At 53.5% G+C, this 16,545-nt stretch overlaps 1 protein-coding gene across 1 annotated transcript in view; it reads right to left on the reverse strand.

The window, feature by feature from the left end:
• Positions 1-1,163: 1,163 nt before the first annotated feature.
• TMEM121 (transmembrane protein 121) overlaps positions 1,164-16,545 on the reverse strand; it is a 37,149-nt gene continuing 21,767 nt past the window's right edge. The window contains exon 2 of the mRNA XM_071435700.1: positions 1,164-3,704. Within this exon, the coding sequence (XP_071291801.1) occupies positions 2,137-3,075 (939 nt within the window). The 5' untranslated portion in view covers positions 3,076-3,704 and the 3' untranslated portion in view covers positions 1,164-2,136. The remainder of the gene's footprint in view (positions 3,705-16,545) is intronic.

The raw sequence follows: 16,545 nt of genomic DNA on the forward strand, positions 1-16,545 counted from the left end.
CTCTGCATCAGGGCTCAGTCTGTTGCTGGGCACTGCCTCAGCTGACACATCCTAGTCTCCAGGGTTCACAGCACCATGCCAGGTTTCCCTGAAGGTTTTCCTCTGCTCAGTTCTGGGGAAGAACTATAAAACAAAGGCTCATAAATTAATTACCTAAAAGAGCAGCAGAATGTTATTAGATACTTGGGAGTTAATTGCACTGATGCTAATCACATGTATTTTAAAGGAACCAGCAGAGATGTAATATGTAATTCCACAGGTATTCCACAATAATTTAGCAATTTAATTAATTTCTGCTAATACCTTTTAAATCACCTGCCCACTTCCTCTCATGTTTCCTGAGGGAAAGGGGGAAGAAACTTTTCCAATTGGCTGAATCTGTCGCAAATTCACTTTTGTTGGCAAAGATACTGTTTTATTTCTCAGTGGATTTAATTAACATTAGAGTTATCCCTGGGTGACAGGGTGGCCAAGCAAGACTGCAATTGCCTGGTCCTAAAATTGGAAGTCTGGATCAGGGATGGTTGAAGTGTTTTGGACAGATTGTGATGGGCTGAGAAGATGGAAACTGAAATGATTTGTGGATTTAGGTCAAATTCAGTAAGCAGAGCCAGGGGAAAATGTGGGAGAGAAATGTAAACAGCACCAGGCATTTTATTCCATCTCCTCAAAATGCAACATTTTCTTTAGAAAAAGCAAAAATATTCCATTTCAATGTGTTTGAGATGCAGGTTTTCTGCTTGTCTCCTTGTGCCTCCCCCCAGGGTCAGGCAGCTGAGATGCCCCCAGCCCTGGGGCAGCACTGCAGCTGGAAAAATGATTCCTTTCCTTTCTGGGCCCACTGCTCAGCGAGTGCAGGGCACAGAACCTCAGCATGGCACTTGGGAGTCCAGGGGAGGTGGACAGAAGCAGAGACAAGTGATTTGGGCTGTGTGAGAGCTGAGCCCCACCCTCCCCATGCTGGCAGAAAAGAGACCACCAGAAGCCATTGCTCTCATGGGGCTTTTATTGTCCGGCTGGCCCTCGCCTCCCACCCTGCTGCCCGTGGCTGAGCCCCTCAGCACCACCCATGCCCAGCCCAGCTCATCCCCAAGCCCAGCCACCTGCCTGGGGCAGCACATTCTTCCCAGCTCTATTCTGGGGTTTGGTTGGGTTTTTTGTTCTTTTTTTTTTTTTTCCTTTTTTAATATTTATTTTAAAAATATAGTAGCTGTGGAAAGCAGCCTTCTTTATAAATGCTTGATGCCAGAGTGAAATGCATCCTCGCCATCCTTGTTCCTAATCCCTCCTGGGTGCCCCTGCCTGCCAGCAGCAGTGCTGGGGCTGGGGAGGCTGCTCGGGCTGCTGCAGGCAGGGAGGCTCTCCATGGCAGGGAGACAGAGAGAGGGACCCTTCTAAAAATAGAAATATTGTGCTGAGTCGTTTGGAGTGAATGAAATACATAAAACACCAGCATTAGATTAGCTCTAGCTTGTCAGATATTGCTCCTGGCAGAGTTGGTGCAGGGTGCTGGTGGAGGCTCAGTCCTCCTCAGCCCGGGGCAGGGCAGCCATGCCAGCCCCAGCCCCGCTCCCCACTGCAGGGCTCCCTGCTCACCCACCTCGAGGACACCTGAGAGCCCCCGGAGCCGATATAAATAGGAAACTGTAAACACAACCATTGGAGATAAGAGACATCTACGATCACAGGGTTTACTTGAAACACCCCACCCTCCCCCCAATCCACACCCCTATGCCCTTGTCCCCACCCCGTAAAAAGGTCTCCAGTAACAAAATCTTCGATCCAGGCTTGGAGTAAAGGTGAGGTGCTCGGGGAGTAAAAAGGGACATTGCAACCTTAGCAGTCTTTGCTCGGGAGGGGAGATGGTGGCAGGAGGGGGAGAGAGGGTCAGCTGGTTCAGGTCCTTTGCAAGTCCATTTGGTTTGTCTGGAGGACTCCTAGGGTTGTACCTGAGATGAAGACGTCTAGAGGACACTCCATAGCTCAAATTGGAACGCTGTTGGTGTTTCTGTGCCTAGAAGAGCCCTCACTGCCGGGATTTGTCTGTCGTGCTTGCAGCGGGCAGCAGGAAAGCAGCGTCATCCCTCTTCCACTCGGCACGGGGCCGTCTGAACCACCGCTGGCCCGGGGGACCCCTCATGTGTCCAGGATCTCACTGGTGGGCGACGGCTCGTGGGGGATGCCCTGTGCGCTGTGCATGGTCTGGTTGTGCGAGAGGGAGTTCTGCTGGAGCTCCAGGGCGATGGCGTTCTGAGGGAACTCCTTCACCTGCCGCTTGTACTCCAGGAACGTGCACGCCTTGGTGGCGATGGCGATGATGTTCTTGCCGATAAAGATGGTGGAGACCCTGCTGTCCTGGAACAAGATCATGTTGATGGCCCGGATGAAGATGGTGACGATGTTGATGGTGACCAGGCTGAGGACGGGGTAGAGCATCATTTTTTGCGGGGCAATGTGCTCCCCTTGCATGCTGATCTCACTGAGGGACACGCAAGGCAGGATCAGGAGGAGTATGTAGCAGTAGAAGAACATGAGCCCCTCTGCCCAGATGGGCAGGCCGGTCCTGTGTGGCTCCCACAGGTTGGCCTGGATGTCCAAGATATCCAGCAGGTCGAGGGCCACCCAGAAGAGGCGTCCCCGCAGGTCCTCTTTCTTCCGAAAGGTCCGTATGTACTCCATGCTGTCCAAGGCCACCAGCACCAGGTAGAGCCCCGGCACACAGATGGAGAGCAGCAGGGTCAGAGCTTTCCTGGCCACCGTCTCCAGGTTCTTCTTGTCCGCTTTGTAATTCTGAAAGATGAAATACAGCTTGATCTCCAGCACAAAGATGTAGAGGAACCACAGGATCATGGCGTAGCCCCGCTTGGCCGTCTTCACCTCGGCGCCCACCCACACGGCCACGTAGCGCAGCACAATGAGGAAGCAGATGTCCCCCACCAGCACGATGATGCAGACGCCGATCTTGCGGGGCCCCTGGTTCTGCTCCACCAGGTAGGCGTCCATGAAGGCCATGCTGGTCATGATGACGATGGTGGTGAGGCAGACGTGGCGCCGGTCGGGCGGCGGCAGCACCATGGCGAGGCGGGCGGCCCTGCGGCCCTCGGCGCTAGGGGAGCGCTCCCGCCGGCGCGGCGCGGGGGCGCATCCGCGGCCGGCCCAGGCACCCAGCGCCGCCCTGTCCCCCGCTGCCACGCCAGGGAGAGGCGCCTGGAGGAGCAGAGGCTCGGCTGGCAGCCCCACTGTCCCGGGGCTCGGGGCTGCCCCTGCAGAGCCCACGCCAGCCCGTCGCCCCTCAGGGGCCGTGCCCTGCAGGCACCGTGGCTCTGCCCCCAGCCCAGGGCTGGCTGAGCAGCCCAGCCCCAGGCACCCTCCACCACCAGCAGCCAGGGCTCACGGGTGTGCGGGGCCTCCTGGAGGAATGTCCCTCCTCGTTGGTGGGTCCCCCATCGCTGTCAGGCTCTCCAGCAGTCCTATGGCACTAAGACGCCTCCAGGCTCCAAGCCCCAAATCCTAGTATAGATCCCTGGACACACGGCAGGTGGCGGGGCAGAGGGGGAGCTCTCCCTGTTCCCAGTGAGATCCCACGTTCCTCCGGGCTCTGGGGGGCTCCTGCTGTGTCCTCACAGGCAATCACCTCCACGCCTATCCCCACAGGGCTGTGCTGGTGTCCTGCTGCTCCCAGCTGTACCCGCATCCCTCCATTCCTGCAAAAGACAGCAAAGAGCGAGCGTTAGGCTCCCTCTGAGGGCTGACCATGGGATGGTGGCAGTGACAACCCCCACAGCTCCAGCACACCACGGCTTGAGCCAGGCTCCCACCAGGCACCATCCCACCATGGGGGCACCCACCACACACTGGCCTGTGTGTGAGGGTGCAGAACAGCTTTTCACTGAGCACACACACAGCACGGGCTGTGTGTGAGGGTGCAGAACAGCTTTTCACTGAGCACACACACAGCACAGGCTGTCCTGCAGGGACTGCAGCCTGCTGCCCTTCCACGGGCACTGCCTGTCCAGAACTCCTCAGCAAGCTCACGCCCTGTGTGCTTCTGCTGTTCCAGCAGCACCAACACAAAACCACACACCTGGTGGGGACGCACAGGTTCACAACATTCCCAGCTCCAGGTATCCCTGCTCCAGCAGGGACACAGACCCACAAGTAACTACAGAGGTCCCAGCCTGGACAGTTCTGCTTAACTACAGCCATGGGATTCTACCGGTTACTGAGCAGCTCTCAGGGTGTGGGGCACATCCCTCCTCGAGCAGGGGCGAGGTCAGGGCTGGCACATGGGGGACAGGGCAAAGCTGTCCCCAGGGTGTCATGATGTCCCAGTAGATTTCTGGACTGGTTCAGCTGCTTGTGGACGCAGCTCCTCCTCGCCATGCTGTACTTGTCTAATTGATTTGTTAATCTTTTCTGTGCAGGGAATGCACTCCCAGAAATAAACAGGTAGGTCCCAGTGCATGCAAAAATGTCATTGAACTGCTCACATGGAGACAGACCCTGATCACAGCCACAGAGGCTGAAGGGAAGAATCCAAGCTCAAGGAGATGTAAGCCATTAAAAACCTGCCCTACTTTGCAGCTGCTTATGTTTATAGGGCCTAATTTAAATAAAAGCTGGATCCTTTCCTGCTTCAGGGAGACAAGACGAACAAAGAAGAGAAAGTGGGAAGCCAGATGAGTCAGAGCCAGCCCTGCCTTGTGCCTGAGTAGGTGGACAGCAGGGATGCATGTACCTGTGCCCTGGTTTACAGAGGACGTGGTGCTTAGCAAACGTTAGCAAGGGACTTAAGGCTGCTGCTCCAGCCAGGAGCCTCGGGATGCTCTTCTGAGTCTGCCAGCAAGGAAAACTGGCATGTTAAAATAATTTCTCAAGCACGAATTTCTCAGAAAGAAACCAAAAAGATGTGGTGGGAACTCATGAGAAATGCTGCATGGTGCTTCCCAGGCAAGGCAGTCCCTGCAGCCCCACTCGCCAGCGTGGCTCTCTGCAACAACTCAGAGCTGCCGTTTGGGGCTTCAGTTTGTTCTTTCTTGAGGTTTCGGATAAAAATATACGGTCACTGCTGTAACTGCCTCAAAACTCATGCCAAGTTTTACAGAGGATTTATAGCCAAGGATAGATAATTCCAGATAAATTAGCTCTTTCAGGAGGGAATGGTGGCTTTTTTTTTTTTTTCTTTCACCCTGTAAGTATTTATGCCTTCAAAAGACAGCGGTTATTTAAAGGGCAGTGGGTTGCATCACAGCACAGCAAGGTACAGAAGCAGCTTGCTTGTAAATCCTGCCCCCGTGCCCTGGAGTTCCTGGTGTGCTCTGGGGAGCTGGGGGAAGGCACAGCCCTCTCCTCATGCCTACATGAAACCAGACAGGACACCCTTTGGTGCCTCCTGGAATACACCCAGGGCACGGAAAGGTGTTAATTCAGTGTTTACAGCGGCGGCCAACAGGTCTTTAACCACCACTGCTGAGCAGATCGTTTGCAGCAAAAAAAAAATAGGTTCAAATGGCAGATCCTTCCCCACTGTCTGCTCCTGAAGGGCTCACGGCAGCCCGGACTGGCTCTGACAAACATTTGTGGTTGTGACCTTTGAGAGGGGAGGAAGGGACTGAGTCACAGGGCTGGGGGACTGCTTCCTCCCCAGTCACACCACGCACTGGCCAGGGTGAGCACCTCTTGCCTTTTCCAAATTGTTTCCAAGCACTTGCTGCAGTGTGAGCCCTTCTCCAGATTTCGCAAGAGCTGGTGATTTCCCCACCCCTCGCAGCCCTGGTGCTGGATGGAAATACAGAGTCCTTTGTAGATCCACGGAGCAGAGCTTGCCAATGTGAGCGATGCCTGACCAGCCTGTCAGGAGGGGGCACATAAAACTCTCCTGGGAGGACTATTAGACAAAAGCAGGTCATTTTTAAACAACCATTACTTGGTGACCTTTAAACGACCACATTGGACAGTACATTCGGAAAACTGCCTGAGAACTGTGCTGAGTAAGCAAGACAATAACCACGTCAGACAGCCACAAGAGCACATCTGAGGCAAATATTTGTTTAGACGAGTATTCACAAAACTTCCTTCCTGCAGGAATTCTTATAAATAAAAGGCAGCCCACCTGAACATAATGGGCTTGGAGCACTATGGATATCAGTAAGCCAGACTGGCAGGCTCCTACAGAAGGGATCTGACAGCTTTGGCATCCCTCTTGGTGCCAGGACTCCCACAAGCAGGTGATGAAGCGATGCTTCAGTCTTGGCAACTACAGGCCTCCTTACCAGGACAAAATTCAATCCCTAATTGCTTCTTCTCCTCTACTTCTACCCTACCCAAACAGCTCCATTGCACTGGAGTGAGCAAATGACCTCAGTGACACTCAGTGTGTCAGCAGCTGAGAAGGCAGAGCCCAAGGCCAGCATCCAGCCCCCCCAGTGAAGGCCAGCAGCAGGGGATGGGAATGGGGAGCAGCAGCCTGTCCCCTCTCCATCTCTGGGGTGTGCTTGGGGACACCCCATTTCCCAGCCCAGCGTGCCCTTTCCCAGCTGCCCTGCAGGATGGGAGAGGTTTCAGTGAGAATGGAGGCGGCTGCTGATTTCCTGGACAGACTCAGGGGTCCTGCAGATGAGTCCAAACCCGGCTGAAGGGCAAGGTTTGCACTCTCACCGCTGCCCTGCCTCCTCTGGCACCGAGGGAAAGCAGCAGCATTGGTGCAGCCAGACCTTGCCCCATTCTCCTGGCGCCTCTACTCTGTCTCAGAAGTTATTTCTTGGTCTTTCACTTCTTTTTCCCGGCTCTCCCAGACACTATAAAGCACTGGTGGTTACCCAAGGATGTGAGGTCACAGCCTTGCTCCAGCACCAGCCCAGGTAGTCTGGAAGAAAACCAAACTGTGCTTTTGCCTGTGATGCCGGGGGCTAATTGCGGTGATTAATTAGCGCTGGCTCTGCCCCTTCAGGCCGCCCATCACAGAGCCCTCCTCTCCTGCCTCTGCCCCTGCCGGCACAGCAGCTGGGATCTGTGGGATGCAGGATCCGCACACAAAACCCCAAATCCCAGCCCGGGAGCCACATCTGCAGACAGCCTGCAGGGCTCCTGGAGCCCTTGCAAAACATCATCACTAACAGCGTTTCCCAAAGCCCAGCTCTACCTGGCAAATTAATTTAAATTATTTATGTAATTTGGATCCTGTCTATTTTAAAAAAGGGAGTGAGACAGAAGTATACACAACGCGCTTCCCAGGTAATTAGGATGCCGCATTGCTTAAAGCTTCATTTGCACTTTAATTGCTTTGATTTATTCCAGTTTTCCCGAGTGTAAATCCAAAGCCCCCCCTCACTTGGCCCTTCAGACCTCTGGAGAGCTGCTGCTCCACCAGGGCCTTCTCCCACCTGGCAGCATGGGCCAAGAAGAGGTGATGGGCACAAAAACCTCTGCTTGGGTTTCCAGGGCAGCTGTGGCAGGGGCACCAAGGGATGGCACTGCTCCCTGGCAGCTGTGGCAGGGGCACCAAGCGATGGCACCGCTCCCTGGCAGCTGTGGCAGGGGCACCAAGGGATGGCACCGCTCCCTGGCAGCTGTGGCAGGGGCACCAAGAAATGGCACCGCTCCCTGGCAGCAGGCTGTGCCCCAGGGAGCCACAGCCAGGGCCCTGCTCTCGGCAGGGGCCGGGCACAGGGAGCTGCTGCTCATTGCTTACACCATTTGTGACTCCTGAACCACCTGTGACTGTGCACCACACAAGGATGGGGCTTGCAGGCAGGGCAAGCTCTGCGTTGACTAAGAAGAAACTCTAAACCAGCTGGTCCTCGAGCCTCTGCATGTTCCTGCCGCTGGTTCAGCCTCGCTGACCTGGAGGCTGAGGTTCCACCTCGCCCACCCCGGGCAGTCCCTGGGGACCATCAGAGGGAGGCAGGGAGGGAGGATGCTCGTACCCTGAGGAGCAGGGAAGGTCGCTGTGGGCAGCGGCTGTGCCCCGCCTCCTCCAAGGCAGCACGGGGCTCTCCAGCGCATCCTGTGAAGGAAATGAGATTGAGGAAGATTTTTCCGGACCCTGCCCACTAATTGTGTCTGAAGGAGGAAGCAGCCCACTTGCTAATGACTACAGATAATTTACTGTGTAGGCCCATCAAGAGATGGAGAAAGAGCTGCAAACTGTTCCTAGACCCTGCTCCAAATAAGCAATGCGATGTGAGACAAAACCAGCTCCTGCTTATACCAGTGAGTGCATCGACTGTGCCCTCCTGCTGCTAACACCCTCAGTCCCCTTTGGGGTTCATTTCAGCCCCCTTTCCCAAAAACAAACACAAGCAGAAGGTACCAGAACTGTTGCTTGAATAGGAAAAAAAATAAAACTACCCTCTCAATCACATTGCTTTGGTGATGGGGTGGGGAAATGCTGCTTGCCCAAAGCAGAGCCCTGCACAGGCTGGCTGCATGGACAGATGGATGGATGGGCAGATGGCCTTCTTGTTCCCAGATTTGTCCCCCACAGCCATCCTGGTCAGGGCTCTTCTGCTGACACAGGCAGCTGCAGCTGCTGGGAACATCTCCCCATTCACAACAATGCTGAGTTTGATGATATTTGACAGACATGTAAAAAAAAAAAGTGCCTTTTTACATGTTCCGGGTGTTTAAAAATAGTTAAAGATAAATGATTCATTTTGACTTGTACATAAATTGTTAAATTATAATACTACATTTTGGCTCTACCAAAACAATGTACCATTTTCCCAGCAAAATGCTTCTGCAGAGGAATTTCTTGGCGTTTCCAAGCTGGGTGCATTTTCAAGATTTTGATCTAATCTGGACCAAACCCCAGCTATAAAAGCATCTAAATCCCCCATGGTTCATTGGTTTGTTGCCAAAAAGGGCACATTTGGCAAACATCTGTCTGAATGTATGCTTGCCACAATGAGAGATGCACGTGGAGTTCAGTGGAGTGCAGGTTCTGCTCACTGATTATCCCCACCCTCCTCTCCCTCCTGCAGGCTCCTTGCACTCTTTATCCCTCTTCAGCAGAGCTTTGCCCACTGGTCCTGGGGCATGTTGCAGTGTGTCCCATTTCCTCTTACCTATCCCATTCGCCTTAGGTGTGCCAACCTTTCCCCCTCCCCCTTTTTCCCTCTTGCCTGGAAGCCGTCCATTAATCTAAACCTTCCAGCAAGGCGTCGTGTGATTGGCAGATGCCCCCCAGGTCTGGGCTCATTGGTTTGTCCTAGCATCCACATCCCCTGACCCTTCCCCTGCTCACACCTGGTTGGCCCTCACCTGTCCGTCCCCTCCCCCTGTCCCCGGGGCCTAAAAAGGACACGAGACCATGCGGCCGGGGTCTCTGCCGTGGTTCGGCCTCTGCCTGTCTGGAGCTGTTGCCAGACTCAGAAATCTACCACGCTACAATAAACTCTGGATCTAAGCTACATGGCAGAACACGCTCCTTTTCTCTTCACCGTCTGAATCTTTTCCACCAAAGGTAAACTGAGTTCCTATTTTGCCTGGACTTGTTCTGAGTGCCCAGCTGCAGCACCTAGCCAGCCAAAGGCATCTCTGGGGTGAAAAACGCCACAGCTGCAGCCTTTGGTCCAGCAGCGAAGCCAGACGAAGCCAGGCAGGACACACCCCGAAACATTCGGGGCTTAATATTAATAGGGGCATTTCCCTCTCTGCTACCTCGGGAGTCCTCCTGGGCTCGCTGCTCCTCTGCCAAATCATCAGCATTTTCCCTGTACCACTGCCCTCCAGGGCCAGTGCTCCTGCAAATGCAGGACTTGCCCCTGCTGGGGGAATTTGACCCAACTAAACTCTCTTTTTGTTTTGTTGGTTTGGGGTTTTTGTTTGTTTTTTTTTTTTTTGTTTTCCAGGCTTCCCCCCCCCCCCCCCCTTTTTTTTGGGAGATGCTGTTGGATTTTATGTGTTTCCTCCAGCACGCTCCCAGCTCACCCCAGAGGGAGCTGTCTGCAGCTAAAACCAACACCCTCACTGGTCCTGTCCCTGCCCAGGAAACTGTTTGGCTTTCCTCTGAAGGAGCTGTGCCATCCTTGGGCTGGGAACAAAAGGACTTCCTGCCCCGGGCATGGCAGGGCTGAGAGTGCATCTGCAACTCGCAGTTGAACAAATCACCTCACTAAAACCCAGCAGCACACCACCAGCTCTGACCTCTGCTGAATAGAAAGGTCTCTATGTCTTTCTATCCAGGCCCTCCTGGAGAGAAAGCCCTTACTCAAGTGGTCAACAAGTTTCACCTGCACAAAGACCACAGGTTTTTCCTGTGCCATCACTAGGCAGGAATGCAAACACCAGGAGCAAGCTAGGCCAGGAGCACAAAGCTTGGATCCGATTTCAGTAGCCTGAGGATGTACTTTGGTGTGTGACTCACAACCATGTCCTCAAATAACCTCCCACTGTCAGTGCTGGGGGAAAGGAAACCATGGAGCCAGAGCAGAGTCCTCACACAGATGCTTTCCCCCAGTGCCTGCTGGAAATCCCTACAGATGGAGGATGGAAAGCTTCCTGCTCTTGCTCTTCTTGTCCTCACTCCCCTGAGTGCTGGCAGAGAGGTACAAACTTTCCTGAGTGCTGCTCCCAGCACCCTCACCCAATCCACTGGGTGCCTGAGAGCAGGTGGGAGAGGGAACCAGCTAATTAAAATAAAATGAAAACTGGAGTGTGAAGCTATAAATAGGAGAGCACTGGGAGTTTCCTGGTGCTAAAAACATGCTTGTGGGGAAGGAGATGCTGGAAGCTCTGGGGCAGAACTCTGGAGATCTACCAGGGAAGATGCATCTGAGCTCTGCTGGCACCTCCTGCCTGTGTGAGAGGTGCTCAGCCAGGGGTGACTCTGCAGCACGGGCTGGAAGGATCAGGGCAGGCTGGCAGGCTCTGTACAGACCTGGCAGAGTCACTGCTGGCTCCTCTGGCCTGGGCCAGGCTGGCTCTCAGACTGAAGGCAGCAGGAGAGGGACCTCTCCTCTCCTCTTCTCTCCTTCCTCCCCCACACAGTGCAAGGAAAGGCTGTGGGTAAAGTGCCTGGTGCAAGGAAAGCAGGGCAAGCTGCAAAGGGAGAGCTGGGAGGACAAGGAGGTCTGACATCCAAACTACAATCCTGGAGAGCTCTGCTCTACTTGATGGTGAAGGCATTGAGGACTTTCTGCACTCAAGTAGCTTTTGGGAGGTGCTGCTCCAGCGCCTGTGCTAGGGTGGCAGGACAGCAAGAGTGGCTGTGGTGTCCTGCTCTCACAAGAACCCTTGTTCCCCTTGAGGCCCCAGGTGAGCAGAGGGCCTGGCTGCTCCAGGAGGGGAGGATTCAGCACCACAGAGCTGGGGAGGTGCCTCGGAGGCCAATCAGCTGCTACACAAAGCAAGTGGCATCTCTGCCCTCCCTGGGAGTGGCATCCAGCTTGTCCCTGCTGCCAGGCTGTGGTGGCACAGAAACAACTGTGCCCCTGTAATTCCCTCTGCCCCCAGCACAGGGTTAGTGAAGGTGGGATGAGCTTGGCAGGCTGCTACTGCTGCCACCAGTCTGGCCTTTGATAAGAGTGATTGTTCTGCTCCTAATTAACAGGAGGCAGCTGCTGGCTGTTCTGGTGGAATAAGAAGCAGAGCCCAGGGGCTGTGATGAAAGGAGATTGTGTCTGCTGGCTCCCACTGAGCCTGGCATGGCCATCCTCTGCCCAGCCACACACCTGGGCTGTGGGACATGTCCCTGGGAGGGACTCAGCACTGTCAGGGCTCAGTCTCTGCAGGAGCAGCAGATATGGGCAGCCAGATGATCCCTGGGGTGATTTTGCTGCTCTCTGTCCTCCCAGGCCACCCTGAGGTGATGCCTGCCTGGTTCCCACGGGGTTTATTTCCCTGTCTGCCCCTCAGAGACCCTTCTGAGGCAGAGCCTTTCCTCTGACAGCAGCTCTCGTGCTCTGGTGACATGTGGCATCCTGCTGCTCCCCCAGGTCTAAGGCAGCCATCTGCCCTGGGAGCAGCCATGCTGCTGCTCAGCCTGTCACACTGACAGCTGAGCCAGCTCCCCAGGAGATGAGAAGGCATCTCAGCTTCTTCTGCTCCCCAGGGCAGTGACTCTTGAGCAGAAGCAGGGTGTATCCCAGTAAAAGCTCCACCATTAACATCATGCCATTTTTCTGAGTGGAAAGCTCACCTCAAACCTTTGTAATGCAGGGACAGCACACGAGACAGAAGTGATGGGTAGCTTGTGAAATCAAAGGACCTTTGCCTTGCCATACAGCTGCTGGATTTATTTTGGCAAGGCTGGCCCAATGTTAATTATTGATGTGAGCAGCTCGATGCTGGTTGTCAGGAAGCCTTAGCAGCTTGAGAACTCCTGGTGGTGCACCCCCAGCAGACAGCTGGGAACCTGTCTGAAATCCCAGCTGGGGCTGCTAGTGCCACAGGCTGGAGATGGGCCTCAGGGTGCTCTGCTCTGCACTTGTTCTCCATCATGAAGTCCATGCCAGTGCCAGCTCCTTCTGGAACAGGCTCTCTGGCACTAAGCTCCAGTTCACCCTCCTCATCCTGCCTGTGCCTCAGCCTCTGGGATGGGGCAGTGCTGGCATCTGCTGCTCTGGCACCACCTGGGAGATGACACTGCACCCATCTGACACAGTGCAAGAAAAACAATGGCAGCCCTGAGGTCACTGGGAAGACACTTCTCTTCCCCTGGTTTCTAGCCTTCTCTCTCCAGCCATCTAATAAATCTAATAAAATCTGTCTTGTTGATGTCTAATTCAATTCCAGCAGCCAGAGACCAGGCCCCTTATATCACTCACAAACCTAACCAGCTCCCTCCTTGGCATATGAGCCAGGCCAGGGGGCTGCTGCAGGCCACTCCAGAGGAGAGCAATCACCTGGGCTCAGGACTCACTCTCGCAATTAATTATATGTTTAGAGGTTTTCCTTTGGTCACACCTAATTGAACTTTTAGCTGCTTGAACACTGTGGTCAGAGGCAGCTGGGCTGAAGTCTGGGAACTAAATGAGGTGCCTTGAGTGTCACCTGAAAGGAAAGCCACCACAGCACCTCCTGCCCATCCCTGGGAGCCAGGCAGGAGCGGTGCTGGGAGCTGCCACAGCCCCTTGCACATGTGCCAGCCAGCATGCAGCAGGAAGGGGCTGGGGGGGCTGAGACGAGCATGCCCTGGGGGATTTGAAGTAATAACTTGTGTATTCCAGTATTCCCTCTCCTTGACATCCATCCCCAGTCAGGTGGGGAAGATTCCACCAGAGCAGCTAAGAGCAGCAGCAAGTGCCCCTGCAGGGGTCTGAGCTGTGGGTCAGACAGCAGCCCAGAGGTGAGTGCTGTTTTTGGGACTAAGGCTTTTGTTTGCACAAACTTGGCTGGTCAGGCTTTCCTTGCTAATGAAATTCTTTCCCTCCTTTAAACAAACCAGGAGCAGGGGCCATGCCCGAGGTGTGGGAAGCTCCCAGATTCCTCCTTGCCAGGTCCTGGGTGAGGAGGAGCTCAGATGGGAGATGGGAGATGGGAGATGGGAGATGGGCTCCCCACCTGACAGCACAGGCAGGTCCTGTCCGCCAGGAGGATGTGGCAGGAGGATGTGGCAGGAGGATGTGACAGGAGGATGTGGCAGGAGGATGTGGCAGGAGGATGGGACAGGAGGATGTGACACTTGGCTGTGCTAGAGCTTTCTGCCAAACAGATCAAATATTTACGGCTGCTCTCTCCAGCTTCCCATTTCAAGCCACAGTGACTGATTTGTTACAAATTTACATGCATGCTTAAAGACATCTTTATGTTCCTGCTAAGTATAAAAGGTATATTTCTCCATGTAGCATTTTGCCAGTCAGAATCAGCCACCCCATCTAGTATGTGACTGCATTTGTGCCCAGCTTCAGTGCTCATTTTCCTCTTGGTAATGATTATCATTATATGAAGAAAAATGGGTCATTTACAGCGGTTTCTCCCCAAATAAAAGGCTGTGGGATACAGGATATCATTAAAATTCTAAACCTGACTTCCAACCTCAAAAGCAGGCTCTTGCTATTCGGGTCTCTGTGGAGGGAGGGAGGGAGGGAGGGAGGTGGGGAGAGGGCACATGATGGATGTGCTTTGGCCATGGAATCTCTGGCACGATGAATGTGCTTTGGCCATGGAATCTCTGGCTGACGTGCACTGGCACCGAGGCCCTGGGGCTGAGGTTATCTCTGCTACTCACACACAGGCTCACAGGCTGCCTCCCAGTCTCTCCAAGCTTTCTCCTGGCCAGCACAGCCCCTGTGCGTGGGGCAGTGCAGCCAGAGCAGGAGTTAATTCCTGCCATAAAAAGAGCAATTTAGCTCCTGCCAGAAGGACATGGCTGGGTGAGATCCTCTGCACAAGGGGAGGCTGGCAAGCTCAAAGCTGGTGCTTGGACAAGGGAGAAAGCAGGATGAAGTGCTCAGACACAGCAGCCCTTGCCCTGCTCTCACCCACTGCTGGGCTGGAACAGCCCCTGTGCCAGTGTCACTGCTGTGCCACGGGGTCCCCTGTGGGGACCTGCCACCAGCCCTCCAACACCCCTGTCCCCACAGCTGCAGCTGCCTGGGGCTGGAGGAGATGCTGACCCAAGGGCTCTGCCCATCTCCTCAGCCCCAGATCCAGGCTCCCAGCACCAGGGTCCTCACCAGGCTTTGGGCTGACTCCTTTCCTCCTCATTCCTGATGACAGGAAAATGTGCCCTACCCCCATGCAGTGCTGGCTCTGTATGTGGGAGCAGATCTCCCACCTCCTGGCCTTCTCCATCCCTGCTCCCCAGCATGCTGCTGCCCCACAGGCTCATTTCCATCTCCTGGCATCCCCAGAAGGGGCTTCACGGGGAGTGTTTTGCTTGGAAAGGCTATGCAACTCTTGTGCAAGCCTGAAATTGCTGTGTACAGAGCTGTAAGGCAAAGCTAATCCATTTTGCAGCTTAGCCAGCTGCTAAAAGATGCTGTTTGAGAGTGAGGAGCTGCTGTTTTCTTCCCCTCGATGAAATGGAAGGGACAAGGGATATTCAGAGGATAAGAGATGGAGACTGACCCAAAATGGCTAATTTAGAAGCATCTTTTGAAAAATGAGACTTGCCCTGAATTGTTAATTTTTGAAGTCATTCCTTTCTAAACATGCTCAGAATGGACTAATTTTTCATTCTTTTTTCCAGCATTTGAAATCAAAATATGCATGGGAAGCTCTCCTGCTGCTGATCCCAGCCAAGCAGTCAGGCCATGACACCTGGGAACAGCCCCAGCAGCCCATGCCAATGAGGGCATCCCCAGCTCTAGGTGACAGCCATGGGGCTGTGAGTGCATCACAGGTGGGGTTTGGGGTATCCCCCGGGCAGCACAGAGAGCATCTCTCCTCCCTGGCACTGCTTAGGGGTGTCAGAATGACAAGTTAGTTTTGGTCTGGCAGACAGGCTGAAAATCCAATATAAATTATTTCTCTTTGGCAGTCATTTAAATTATTTGCACTTGGGGTTTTGAGCAAAATAAAACAACTACATAGAGTGGCTAGGAGTAATCCTGGGATGCTTTGTTCAGCCTCAGAAATATTTCCTTTCTCTCTGGGGTGATTTTACCTTCCTCCTTCCCTCCCCTCTGCTGATAACTTTAGATTGCATTTGAAGTAGCAGATGGCTTGGACTTTTCAGGAACAATGAATGTGGTTTGCTAGAAAACACAGATGGGGGAAGAGGATTCACACCTTTCTCCCAGTTGATGCCAAACAAAGTGAAGAACAATAAAACCCCTTTCTATCCACCAATGGCCACAGAGTCATCACACATATTCTCCCTCACTGGGAGGGAATCTCTTGCCTGGGAAAGGGGGATGAAGTGTGGAGTGGAGCAGACATTTCCCAGTTTTCCAGAGAGAACATGTGTGGTATTTTCGGTGTCTCCAGATGAGGGAAGGAAATGATGAATCTGACTCCATGTTCTCAGAAGGCTAATTTATTATTTTATGATATTATATTATATTGAAGAATACTATACTAAAACTAAACTAAAGAAAACAGAAAGGATACAGACAGAAGGCTAAACAAGATAATAATGAAAAACCCATGACTCTCCAGAGTCCTGACACAGCCTGACCGTGATTGGTCATTGAGTTAAAACAATTCACATGAAACCAATCAAACATGCACCTGTTGGTAAACAACGTCCAAACCACATTCCAAAGCAGCAAAACACAGGAGAAGCAAATCAGATAATTATTGTTTTCCTTTTTCTCTGAGGCTTCACAGCTTCCCAGGAGAAGAATCCTGGGCAAAGAGGATTTTTCAGAAACTATGATGGTGCCAAACATGAAATGTGGGAAATGGCAGGTGTTTTTCACTGAATTTTCAACTGCATGAGGCACAGGAGAGCTGATGTTTGCAGAGCATCCCTCCTGTACCAAACAGGCGGTGCTGAATCCCAGCTAAGGAAGTGGTGAAATTTGGGGAGGCTGGGGGGACAGGGGGAGACTGGTGGGGACTGGCGGCTGTGGCAGCCAGGGTCACTGCTGGGCTGGTAAAAACCTCACCTGGCTGCAGAGGCACAGTGAGAGCAGCTGCCATCAGCTGCTATTTTAA

Source organism: Agelaius tricolor, unplaced genomic scaffold (genome assembly GCF_023055355.1).
Source record: "Agelaius tricolor isolate 1412-34295 unplaced genomic scaffold, bAgeTri1.0.p SCAF_11, whole genome shotgun sequence".
NCBI lineage: Eukaryota > Metazoa > Chordata > Aves > Passeriformes > Icteridae > Agelaius > Agelaius tricolor.